The following is a 13930-nucleotide window of genomic DNA, read 5'->3' on the forward strand; positions in this document are numbered from 1 at the left end:
ACATTGTACCCAATGGGATTCGAACCCGTGACGATCGAACGCTTTAACCTCTAGGCCATCCAGCGATCCGACTAGTGGTTCAACGAGGCTGCACTTCAAACCCTGTTTGCAGGAATGCAGACTGCATTAACACCGACCAACTAACCAAGCACAGTGTCAATGTGTGGGTAGCGAGCACACCTAGACGAGCTTAACCTTTTGTCCGCTATGAATGTAAATGTTGCAATCTAATTGTCTTTAGTTGGCCACGAGTTCCATCAACCTATCAAAGAACAATAGCGGCATTGTTGCATCCCCCACCGTCCTCCGTGGCATCCCCCACCATCCTCCGTGGCATGTTGGGCGTGTCCCCTCGCCGACAGGTCTCACACTTCAACCGAGTTGATCCGCCATTATTACATTGTACTTCCCGCATGACTGATTTTGCAACGCGTGTTTTTATCACAACGTGACAGCATGAATACCAAACATCTCGCCTGTCCCAACCTGGCTTAACCCGCGAGCTCTCAGTGTTAAATCTGTTACAGTAACCACACGCAAGCTCGCTCTGGTGTTATTTTGATACTGCTTTTGGAAAAAAAAATTCAATTTTCAAATATTTGTTGTATGGAAAGTAGTATTTGTAATGGCCTCCGGGCTTTAATCCGTTTAATGGCGGGACTTTTCTACCTGTGATTTTATTGCCCCGAGATTGGGACAAGAGTCATCATTTATGACCCTCCGTGACTCTGGGCTTGAGAGGACATGGGCTAAAAATCCCGCACGATGTCAACGTCTGTCAGGAGTCTTATTCGTAGTCGCCTTCCCTGTAGACGTGTTGATATATGTATGTGTGAGCTTCCTTCATGGGCTAGACCCAAGCACCGCTCCCATCCCCATGTCTCTTGTATAATATACCTTGCCAATAAATAATATCTATATCGTCCAGGCGTTTCAGCTGAAAAAACAATTATTTGCACCAAAACATGAATATGTGACCATTTGCATTTAGCAGTTGTTTTGAAATTACTGCATTTCAAATTTACAAACTGGTAGAAAATTAAATCCAATTTGATCAGTTTCTGGTGTACGTTCGGCTTTCTTTCCATGAGTGAGCGAGTTAAAATTAAAAGTCACATTGGCAATATTTCTGCCACATTGTGTTTGTTGTTTTACGCCACACTCAGCAATATTACAGCAATATGACGTCGGTCTGTAAATACGAGTCTGGACCAGACAATCTAGTGATTACATCATGAGCTTCGATCCATGCAGTTGGGACACGATGACATGCATCAACCAGGTCAGCGAGCCTGGCCACCCGATCCCGTTAGTCGCCACCTACTAAAAGCATGGGTTGCGAAGTCCAATTCGAACTCAGATGTTCACGGGATGTGTGTGTAGGGGGGGTGTGGGGGGGGGGGGGTGGTGGGGGGGGGGGGGGGGGGGGGGGGGCATTGGCGTATGTTTGGTGAACCAGTGGTGAATACCATGAGCACCGACTCACGTCGTGGTGCTTTAGTTTCGTTATTGCTCACCGAGACGTTTAACAACATTCCCACCACTGATGTTTCCCGGGTTGCATCAGAACCGAACACATCATCAACCTCACGGCATGCGTCTTGTTCGTTTCAGACAAGCAATGGCTCCAGCTGGACGTGGGTCCCCCAACCCTGGTGACGGGGGTGATCATTAAGGGGAGGGGAGATACGAAGAGGAGTCACTGGGTGGAAAGGTTTAAGGTCTCTTACAGCAACGATACACAAGTGTGGTACTTCTACAAAGACGCTGACCACCTCGACCCTAAGGTAGGAGGAATCACATGAATATTGGTGTTGAAAAATTGAGTGTTGAGTGAAAATGTGAGGTGATTGTGTTCTCGACTTGAGTATAATACGGATGTAGTGACTCTCTATAACCCTAATATGTGATCCTTTTGAAAGGTCATCTGTTCTATCCTGTTAATGTTTCAATTAGCAAATATTTTCAATCTGAATCTTCTGTTTCTTCAGGAAAAAAACTTTAACCAGTTCTTGAATGTAGATTCTTTTTATAATGATACCATTGCATAAACACGTATCACTGTTCAATGTTAAACAATATCCATACCATTGCCCAACTCCAGCCATCTTTCTAAGTCGGGCAATTTAATTCATACCTGATGATGAACGGAGTCCTCGTTGCCAGTTTAACATTTATTGACAAACAAAATGAACCTATTTTACTGTGGTGACACTAAACCAATTCTTAAAATATCAGTTTACATATGATTACATGATTATATTTCCGAAGGTTAACATTTAGGTCTTTAGGTCCTTACGTAACAATGCAGTTGATGTTTCGATGTTGCGTCCAAGACATTTCAGAAGCAGTCCGATTCTTCAGATTTGTCTCTGTAACATAACAGTCGCTTTATGGCTGAAGTTATGCCAATGCGACGTTAAATTGTAACTGGTAATATAACAAACCAAAACATCTTGACTAAACACTGTGATGTAAATTGAAGATTTGAATATTGGCAAAAGAATTTATATTTGGCCACAAAAAGGTCATGTTGCACCTTTTGTGTCCTGAAACCAGTTCTCCCCTAATACCATGATATGTAGTGGTTCTACAAGCTCCTTCCCAGCGCGTGACACCTTTAGTTACACTCTCGGTAACATCCTGCCACCAGCGTGGGCGCGGCCATTACAAGAATCTTGAAATTTGGCCTCTAACCCCAAATGTTGTAACGTTCATACTTTTGTCTTTGGGAATGCCATCATAGTGAATTTTGAAAAGGTTTACGACTGACCATGTTTTCCAGATAAATTTACTTTGTCGTCTGTATAATCAGATTGGTTCGAGATTGCGGACTAACGGAAAATCAACCAACTTCTCCCTTACATTCTTACTATATCAATAACATGATAGTTTTAATGAAATAGAAATTCAAATTGTCAAACAAAGAAAGTAATTTAGCAGGGGTAAGTGTATTCGGGTGTCACGACAGTCGTTACTTGTTTGTAAACATAACGGTCAATCGGTTGCGAGTTCAACTCCAAGCATGGTTGTGGCCACCTATCACAGTGGGGAGTTTTGACTGGTGGCAGCGATAGTATAGGGAGCTCCGCGAACGGGCTATCGCTGTAAGGAGCTTGGTGGTTCTAGAGTACATATTCTTCCTGTACAAGTGGTCACTGATTCAAGGTATTAGGGTTGGTGTGACAGACCCGCCCCACCACCAAGCCCTGCTGTTAAACTGTATGGAAACCTGATCCATAAACACACAGCGGTATTTCCCTCCCAATACTCGCTGTTTACACGTTATATACAGAAACCTACACATCGCTATAGACTCGTTCAATACGGGAGGTCATACAACGTGATCAGTCCGGTATACTGGCCTCAGCCCGCCACTAACGACAGTGGTCATGCCCTTAAAGCCAATTAACTGAACTTACTTCGAAGGTTGAATTTCCCAGAGGTGTTAGGTACTATTCATGAGATCCAATAGGAATACCTCGATTGAACACAGGACACTAATTTCTGAATACTGTGTTTTCCTGGCATTGTTAGCACACGCAGTGGTGTAACATGCCGATGTCCCATCCTAACCATATGTCTGTATGTCTTCTGTACAGCCGTTTAAGGACGCCACTATTCTACTATAATCTGCCGTTAGGCAAATACTAGCGTTCGCGGTAAAAACATTGTGCTACAGGTCTAAGGCTTTCTCATCCTTTCAAAAGAGGCGTTCTGATTGCACCTCATGACATGGTCCGTATAAGTGAAACACGTTCTTCAGCTATTTGTTAAAGCAAATATTGAATTGACAATGTAATGTTTTTTTAAATATTACAGAATTTTTGTAATGTCACTGAGATATAATGTGTTTTTATTAAGAGGTTATTTGCAAACTCGACAATTTCTCTTAAGCCTTAGACGTAAGAACGTCTGTCATGCTCTGTGACTGAATATAATAACAAAATTGTCACTTTCTTTAGATGTGTTTGTTGTTCATCTGTCTAGGTTCAATATGTTTTTTTATTAACATGACATTCCCCTACAGACAACCACAAATATATTACATGTCATATATTCTTTTCTTTCCATTCTCTAACCTCCATTTCAGTTTCATTACAGCGTTGTGCAGCTATAGCGAACCAATTCAGTATACTATCTACTGACGACTAAACACAGGTTACTTTAAAACTAGAGCTTCTGATGACGTCACGCATTATGTAGACAGCACTAGCTTAACCTGAATACATTCTGTAGGAGTCATATCTATCGCCACATAGAATACTTGCCACTGCTTAATAAAACAATAATATATCTTTTTCAGAGTCCATTGGGTGGGTGGGGTCACGTGATGGAAGTGCGTGAATGTGCGTGAAAAAGTGTGATAACGTTACATTATTTAGACATTATTTATTTAGTCTTAGTCATCATCATTATCATACATCATCATTATCATGATCACGATGTCATTGAATCCTTCTAGTCGCCTTATTAGGTAGAATATTAACCCATTTTGACATCTTGGAATCCACTAAGCCTGTAGGCGCTTCATTTTCTAAAACACTCAAGACTAGTGTTTGAAAGAGTGAGACTGCGCATGCCTGAACCAAGTTAAGATTGTAGAGTCCCAATGCTTTTACAGGTTTTTAACCAAACTGACTTCAACTACAAACAGTTTTGTTCACCATCGCCCGGATGTACTCTTCCAGCTAGGATTACCTCCCTTTTCGTAGTGTCCAGGTTCCCGCCAATTGGTGCGCCACCGGAAGTACTGTGTACACCCAGCCGGAAGTATTGTGTACGTCTCACCGGAAGTACCTGTGTACGTGCCGTCGAGGAGGAATATGCAACTACTACTACTACTTCTTCCGTGATTAACCGCTCTCAACCTTCATTTTGTAGAGTCGATGGTTGTGGAGTCCACCGTCTAATACATCTACTTCGCATTTAATCCCTGACAAATACTCGGAGGAAGGCCTGGTAAGCACTAACTCAGGGGCCCGGTCTCAGCCGATACCCGACATCCTGGCCTCTCGTTGTGGCTAAAACGGGCTTCCGTACAAATGATCTCAACAGTAACAATCTTGTTTACAATTAACTGTAACACTGTTATTATTCAAATGCATCAAGAGGGCGTAGTTTGGGTAACAGAAGACCATGCAGGTCTAAGTAAATGGCGAAGCCATGCTTTTTTTGTTCGTTTTGTATTTTCTTTCTGACAAATGTAGGACACTGTGTATCGATACAAAATATTCCTTTTTGACAGAATAGTTATAGCAATAGCTAGCCGTGATTGTTTCTCGTGGAATGGTATCTCGTGGGCATGTTCGTGGCATGGTTTCTATGTCTTGTAGTGAACTCCGATCTATTTTGGATGTGCATCGTGTATGGCAACACGTTTCGGCCAAAATCTCAATGTCAATTTTTCGTCATAGCGTCAACATCTTTATAACAAATGCATGATTAGGACTCTTTTTATTTGTAACTTTTCTTAAGTATAAGGAGAGCACAGGGTACTTTTTTTCATATATTTTTTCTTCTGTTTTCTTTGTTACAAGGTCGTAGGTCGTATAATGAACGAAGCCAGGATGTGACTTGGGTGGCCTGTGTTACGCTTAACGTACTCTTGATGTTGTTGATCTAAAAGCCTGCTCTTTCTGATGTAACGAGCTTTCTTAATTGAGTTATGCATTAAGATATTAATTAATATGAATGAAATACCTTTTATCATAATCTGCTTGTTTTCTGCATTGAGTCTCTCTACGACAATGCCGTTTGACATAAAATATGCATGTTGTATTGCAATCAGCACGATCTTCACTTTAATAGTTTGATGTTATGCATGTGTGCCTTGATTTAATAGCATGAGTTGATTTCATCTGAATACTCATTGCATGATGTTCTCTCCACCACTGAAGAGCGCTTTCAGATGTTTGAGCAGAGTAATCTCCCTTTAAAACGTTTGATATTCAAATTTGAAAAAAAGAAAAACATTTATTTTGACGCCTTGTATCATCTTCGCGAGGCAAGGGTGTCCATAGCCTGTATTAAAGTTTATAACTAACTTTGATATTGGCTTGTAGACACACTTGCCTCGGGAAGATGTCATGTATAGGGCGTGCATTAATATACATTCGAAATTCAATTTATATCAAGGGAGATTACTCTAACATTGCACCTGACTCTTATCCTTCAGGCTCTATCACTTCCACTGATCACTCACGAACACTTTCACATTAACGAGCTAACGTTTCCACTCACTTTGTAAACTGCATGCATGCAGCCCACTTATATTAATTAACACCTCTGTACTCAACACAACACAACAGATTGGACTGACTGCAAGCCTCCGTCCCAGCACACAACATCACATCCCACAACCCCCTGCGGCACGTGACTGTCCACGTGACTTCCTGCTCTTCCTGTTCCCCCCACCACACGTTTGTCACCCCCTGGCACCATCTTCACGAGTCGTGGGTCGGTGGCCGCGGCATGTGGTGATGACACCCGTAGGCATGGCTAGCCAGGATGTAGATGGCGCACCTTCACGACAGCGTAGGTCACGTAGTGACGTCACACTTTCATGTGTAGTAGCCTCGACGCTTATCATATAAGTTGATCTGTTTTGCTTTTGAACAGCTGTTTGGGGGCAACTCCGACAAAAACACAGACAGGACGCATTTCCTCAACTCGCCGTTCGTGTCCCGGTTCGTGAGGTTTCATCCAATGGAATGGCATGGGAAGATTAGTATGAGAGTCGGACTTCTTGGTTGTCCGTACACAGGTGAGTTGGAGGTTAGGGTACCCCGGGTAGATGTCAAGGGTAGATGTCATAATGCTGTTTCTCCCCAGTCCTACGTGATGAAAACCTCTTTGTGACTCTCGTCGTCTTATTGCAGTTTGATAACACAAAGACGTGTAGGCATAATTTAAAAGGGTTATATAAAGACAATTACAAGATTAAGGTCATTTGTGACTTTAGTTGGAGGCATGACTAGGTCAGTATGGATAATCACGTGAGCTGATATAACCAGATAGATATAAAGTAGCTCCAGATCAGTGAAAGGCATGATGAGATGAGAACCAATAACCCCCTGACAAATAGCAGATATAACCAGATAGATATAAAGTAGCTCCAGATCAGTGAAAGGCATGATGAGATGAGAACCAATAACCCCCTGACAAATAGCAGATATAACCAGATAGATATAAAGTAGCTCCAGATCAGTGAAAGGCATGCTGAGATGAGAACCAATAACCCCCTGACAAATAGCAGATATAACCAGATAGATATAAAGTAGCTCCAGATCAGTGAAAGGCATGATGAGATGAGAACCAATAACCCCCTGACAAATAGCAGATATAACCAGATAGATATAAAGTAGCTCCAGATCAGTGAAAGGCGTGATGAGATAAGAACCAATAACCCCCTGACAAATAGCAGATATAACCAGATAGATATAAAGTAGCTCCAGATCAGTGAAAGGCATGATGAGATGAGAACCAATAACCCCCTGACAAATAGCATATATAACCAGATAGATATAAAGTAGCTCCAGATCAGTGAAAGGCATGATGAGATGAGAACCAATAACCCCCTGACAAATAGCAGATATAACCAGATAGATATAAAGTAGCTCCAGATCAGTGAAAGGCATGATGAGATGAGAACCAATAACCCCCTGACAAATAGCAGATATAACCAGATAGATATAAAGTAGCTCCAGATCAGTTAAAGGCATGATGAGATAAGAACCAATAACCCCCTGACAAATAGCAGATATAACCAGATAGATATAAAGTAGCTCCAGATCAGTGAAAGGCATGATGACATAAGAACCAATAACCCCCTGACAAATAGCAGATATAACCAGATAGATATAAAGTAGCTCCAGATCAGTGAAAGGCATGATGACATAAGAACCAATAACCCCCTGACAAATAGCAGATATAACCAGATAGATATAAAGTAGCTCCAGATCAGTGAAAGGCATGATGACATAAGAACTAATAACCCCCTGACAAATAAAAGATATTAGATTAATAATCACTTGACAAGTGTCAGGTTTGATGAGGTAAGAACTATATCAGACATAGTCAAACCAAATCATAGGTGACCAGACATAGAGAATCTGAACTGAAAAAGTTGGAAGAATGATGTTGGATGATAAATATAATCTCACCCTGGTGTCTTTTGATATCAAGTATATCAACAATCGTTGATGAAAATAGAAAACCTCCGAGTGTTGATAAATTTCAAAAGACAAAAGTGTGAGATTTTATCTATCATCTTTTTCAGTTTGTAGACAGTAATAAGCAGTGTCTTAAAGGGCAACTTCACACGGAAATGAACCTATTTTTCTTGTACTTTTTTCCACATTAAAAGTGTTAACCTAGAAGTGTCATAGACAAAAATATAAAAATATCACAATTAATTAACATATTTTTCGCATTAAAACGATTTATATTTTTCACATTTACCAAGTGTTCTATTTCCACAACAAAAACACCATGGCTTATGCCCCTTGAAATATGACGTCATTGGTGCCAATTGATAAACATTATGACGTCATCATGCTTTGTTAGAGCCGCTTCACGTGGTGTAGGTCCAGGTGTGTGATTCTAGCGTCTCAGATGCCAGCCAGCATAGTGTTATGCTGAGTCACCACTGCGCCGGAGTGTGTCGTAGGCCATGTTGTTTTACCGCAAACTGGTACTTGATATCTTTTGCGTTGAGAATAGTCAGGGACCCAGTTGAATTAGCACCAATTACGTCATAATCTAAGGGGGATAACTCAGGCCTGTTTAGCTCGAAAAACGAAGGCCTCATAACGGCATATCATTTTCACACTATTGTGAGCTTCCTACTTTCACTGTGAAAAAAATGAGTTTATATTTTCAAACACAGATACTAATTAATTCTAAAATTGCGTTTTGTTTAGAAAAAGAAAGAAAGTGATTTTTGCGTGTACACTTCCCCTTTAAATGTACAAACTACTGCTAACAGCTTCAGTAGCAGAGCTGTTAGTGATTTCATTTGATTGTGACGTCATGGTAACCAATGACGTCACAATGATCTGCAAAGCATTGTGATGCAATTTCATTGCAGCGATATCTACCATGTTGATATCGCATGATCTCATCCTACCGATATCTCTTGTTGGAGCCAGTTTTGGACATCTTCCCGAGGCAAGGAGTTAACTGACTTTAAAAGTCCAGTTTCCATCCTTGCCGAACTGGGCTGGAATTCCTGGGCTCGATCGTAGCGCCACCAGTGGCTGTTACCAGTTATGTCCCTTCTAAGCCTCTCATATGCACCAATCAGATTCCACCTCTCGTATCACATGCATTTGCTTCAAACAAAATGGCGGCGATCGATAATCAAGATCTATATTGTGATAAAAACGGGTTTTACATTGCTAATTGCGTCAAATCACGTGAGCACCTTGATTAAAAACATGAAAAGATTTGGAAAATATCTCTGTTGACAATGAGTTGGCGGTGCACATGCTTTGCAAACCCAGCAAACGACCAAAATCTACACGACAGTTTACGAACCGGATTTCGATTTCGTTGCGCGTATTTGATTGGACTATGCATAGACTCGTTAGTCCAGCCAAAATGTAACTCCATAATACCAGCCTTGTTCGGCAAGGGTGGAAACTGGACTTTTATAGTCAGTTAACTCCCTTGCCTCGGGAAGATGGTTTTGGATGATAAATAGGGAATCTCACCCGAGTGTCTTTTAATATCAAATATATCAACACGAGTTTATAAAAGTGGAAAAATTCCGAGGCTTGTTTTTCCACTTTTATCAACGAGCTTCAGTAGCTACAGCTTCAGTAGCAGAGCCATTAGTGATGTCATTTGATTGGGACGTCATGATAACAATGACGTCACAATTGTCTGCAAAGCATTGTGATGCAATTTCATTAAAGTAAAATTTTAACAGACTAGTATCAGTTCAATATCAGACACAAGTCCAGGATCAGATCAGTATTAGACACAAGTCCAGTATCAAATCAGTATCAGACACAAGTCCAGTATCAGATCAGTATCAGACACAAGTCCAGTATCGGATCAGTATCAGGCGCAAGTCCTGTATCAAATCAGTATCAGACACGACAAATCCAGTATCAGAATCATACCGTGCCACTCACCCGTGGATATATCAATATTGATAACAACATTATTGACAAGAAAAGCCAAATAACCGCTGTATTATATAATTGATCGAACTAGAGGCGTCAATACGACCATCTGGAATCTGGTTTCCGTCACCGAAGTGTTGGACCGGCGTGTTCGTATCTGGCGCGGCCTCGAGCATGTGATTAATGCCAGTATTAAAACTACACAAGACTCAAATAAAATGTCACGAGAGACGTCCTGCAATTGTCATTGCCGCTTTTTTAGAATTATTAAAAAGACCACAATCAATCAGAACTGCAGATAAAATGTCGCGAACCTCAATAAAACTTTAAATGACACCACCATGCTTTTAATATCAGAACTAACTTAAAACACCCTAAACTATTCAAGCTTTCGGTCTTTTTTAATTTTTTATTTGACACCAAACTCTTCGAGGGTGTATATTTTGACACATATGGTCCTTTCATCCGTTAAAATAGTCCGACCTTGTCGGGTCAAATCCAAGATGGCCGCCCCTCATGGGCAGGGTGGACTCGGGCTTGTCGACATATTCACCCATCATGTTAAAGAGAGTGTCAGACAAACACTGACATGGGTTTTCTTCCATAAATTCAACACCACGCCATGCGTGACAAATGCATCAAGACGTCGCGTTAAAACATGCAAACGTAACAATTTAAAAAAAAGAAACATTTCAAGTCACGCGCTAACACCCATTGTTCAAGAGTCATTGTGCAAATTTTACACATATTTGATATATGCATCCTCCTAGTAATATAAGCAAAACCTTTGTATCAACGGTCAGGATTCGATATGTGTATTTTTTTTGTGTATTTTATTTTTGCTAAATCATCTCGAATTCTTTTAACGTTTAAGCCATAGTACACATATTTGTGTACCGTGACCCCTTGTAAGAGAGTTATGTCAAGACTAAAGCCCCTTTTGACAAATTTAATCCCTTAATTGGCGGGATTAGCGAGTTAGAAACATGGCTATCAGCCCCATAATAGCCTCTAAGCCTCCGTAATAAATAGGTAAAGCGAGCCCATTGTCTACTGAAAGAGATTGTGGAGAAACGTCGCTCGAGTATTTTTGTATCTGCCTGCCATCCCTTTCACCTTTCCACACAAAGAGAAATGGGAAAATAGCAAAACAGGAAAAAGCGAAGTTTGACGTGATTATCAAGGTATAGCACTTTATCACTGAGAAAAATGTCAACATAGGAAGGACTAAAACGGCGGAGAAAACGTAATGTCCGCTACCGTCACGTGACGTATAAAACGTGTTTGATTCCTAGCGTTATAATTTTTGGATAGTATATTGTTACACTACCGGGCAAAAGAAAGTATACACCCAAGTTTGATTGTGATGAAAATGAAACTAACAAGAAATGGTTTTGCGATTGTGATATATTTGATACGGTTTCATGGTTGTATTTTGGACCTCAAGTTTGCAGTGTTTCGGCGACTGTTTTCAACGTTGTGACGTTTTGATGCCGTTTGTAATTGTTGGTCAAATCCGATTTTCAAGTGTACACTTTCTTTTGCCCAGCAGTTTATATTTGAATATGCGAACCCGTTCATCTTGAGGCGATAGTGATACAAATATTTCATCATCGATTTCTAATTATAATCCTATTTTCTATTTGAAATCTGTACTTAAAATATGATGCTCGCGCGTGAATTTTTATAGTAGCTGTGCTATTTTCTGTACAACAAGTTGTTATTATCCGATCCTTCACGACTGATACTACCTTCCCCTAACTACTTCTCAGTTGGTTGTCCCCGGTACGACTGAGGGTTGGATTACTCAATATAAACAAGTCTTAGGGGAATAGCATATCACATTACTCACTATCGCGCTATCAGAGGTGTCTTCTGACGTACTTAAACTACGCTTCATTTTTTTTCGTTTCACATTCTTTATTATCATAGGGCTCAAATTTCAAAATTGAAATTATTTCATTGAAATATTATTGAAAGTATGTCTGATACCGGAATGACATGCATTGATCTTTCAGCTTGGATATTTTGATTATGCATTTTGTGAATATAATGTTTAATATTTTCATAACATAACTGTGTTGTCATTTCGTCTGTGGTATTCATATTGTAAAAATTCGACCATGTTGTTTTTAGGTATTTGGCGGTCCATCCACAATAACTTTTCCATTTTAAAAGCGAAATATCACGTATAACACTACCATTGGATAAAACTCCCATACGCGTTCTATATCAGCTTGATATCGATCATTGTCAGACCGCCACTTACATTCGTCAAACATCGGTAATCCCCGTCAATCTCCGGGCATTTCACACACTTGAACTGGCTTTAAGATTTCAAACACTTACGTAATTTGATCCTGCTTTGATATCACAAGTAATCCTGATATTTGCTAGTTTGATATATGTGTCGACACTAGACTGTCAATCACAGGAAGGCGTTAGCAGATTTAGCATTTGAAGGATTAAATTGCCATTTTTAACATATAATAAACCCATGGTGTCCTGTTGCATGATGGGTAAATCACTATATGAAGTCAATGGCCTTCTATATGATCTTTTTTTCCGAATTTAACTCTGACAAATAAAACAACTGGGTAATGAATATTGTCTTTGTAATCCTATTACAGCCGTGTAATTAACGTGTGTGTTTTACGAACGCCTTTTAAAAGTCATGGGTTTTGTAAGATTTAGTGTGTGAATGCTTGGTGAATGGCATCTTCCCGAGGCAAGAGAGTTAACTGACTTTAAAAGTCCAGTTTCCACCCTTGCCGAACTAGGCTGGAATTCCTGGGCTCGATCGTATCGCCACCAGTGACTGTTACCAGTTGTGTCCCTTCTATGCCTCTCCTATGGACCAATCAAATTCCACCTCTCGTATCACTTGCATTTGCTTCAAACAAAACTGCGGCGCCCTGTCAAGACGATCTGATCGATAATCAAGATCTATTTTGTGATAAAACGAGTCTTACATCGCGAAGTGCATCAAATCACGTGAGCACCTTAATTAAAAACATGAAAAGATTTAGGAAATATCTCTTGTCAACGAGTTAGCGATGCACATGCTTTGCAAATCCTGCAATCGGCCGAAATCTGCTTGACAAATTACGAACCGGATTTCGATTTCGTTGCGCGACTTTGATTGGACTATGCTTAGACTCGTTAGTCCAGCCAAAATGTAACTCCATAATACCAGCCTAGTTCGGCAAGGGTGGAAATTGGACTTTTAAAGTCAGTTAACTCCCTTGCCTCGGGAAGATGGGTGAATTGATGTTGAGAACCTGGCAAACTGATCTGTTTTTCATGACCCTGGTTTGAGTGAAATACATGTACAACTGGTGTTAGTGAAAGGTTAGATAACTCTGCTTGTCAAGGGCGACTAACGGGATCGTGTGGTCAGGCTCGCTGACCTAGTTGATGCATGCCATCGTATCCCATTTTCGTAGATCGATGCTCATGATATCAATCACAAGATTTTCAGATCCGATTATTTACCGACCGCCGTCATATAGCTCGAATATTGCGGAGTGCGGCGTTAATCAAAAAACAGAATCAACAAAAAATGGATAATACTGATAAACGTATGCTTGACATACAGCATAAATTGAAATATCCAGCTTGATATAGCATCACACGTGTATAGCTACAAGTAAAGGAGACCGTTCTGATGGAGTTTCTTTTCATCACAGGGATATGCAGCAGCGGTTTCATGAGGATTAATGAAGACACGCCGTGTGGTGAGTATTGCGATGTCTGTATAGGATTCGAAAGTGGTGAGCACAGCCTTTCATGCGTTC

At 40.5% G+C, this 13930-nt stretch overlaps 1 protein-coding gene across 4 annotated transcripts in view; it reads left to right on the forward strand.

Moving 5' to 3' along the window:
• LOC124112912 (lactadherin-like) overlaps positions 1–13930 on the forward strand; it is a 124142-nt gene that overhangs the window by 96386 nt on the left and 13826 nt on the right. For 3 of the 4 annotated variants that reach the window (XM_046473099.2, XM_046473101.2, XM_048386692.1), the window contains exons 7-10: positions 1615–1787; positions 4885–4962; positions 6622–6766; positions 13823–13870. In XM_046473099.2, the coding sequence (XP_046329055.1) occupies positions 1615–1787; positions 4885–4962; positions 6622–6766; positions 13823–13870 (444 nt within the window). The remainder of the gene's footprint in view (positions 1–1614; positions 1788–4884; positions 4963–6621; positions 6767–13822; positions 13871–13930) is intronic. The other variant, XM_046473102.2, reaches the window with a different exon arrangement.

Source organism: Haliotis rufescens, unplaced genomic scaffold (assembly GCF_023055435.1).
Source record: "Haliotis rufescens isolate VD_foot unplaced genomic scaffold, xgHalRufe1.0.p SCAF_6, whole genome shotgun sequence".
Classification (NCBI taxonomy): Eukaryota; Metazoa; Mollusca; class Gastropoda; order Lepetellida; family Haliotidae; genus Haliotis; species Haliotis rufescens.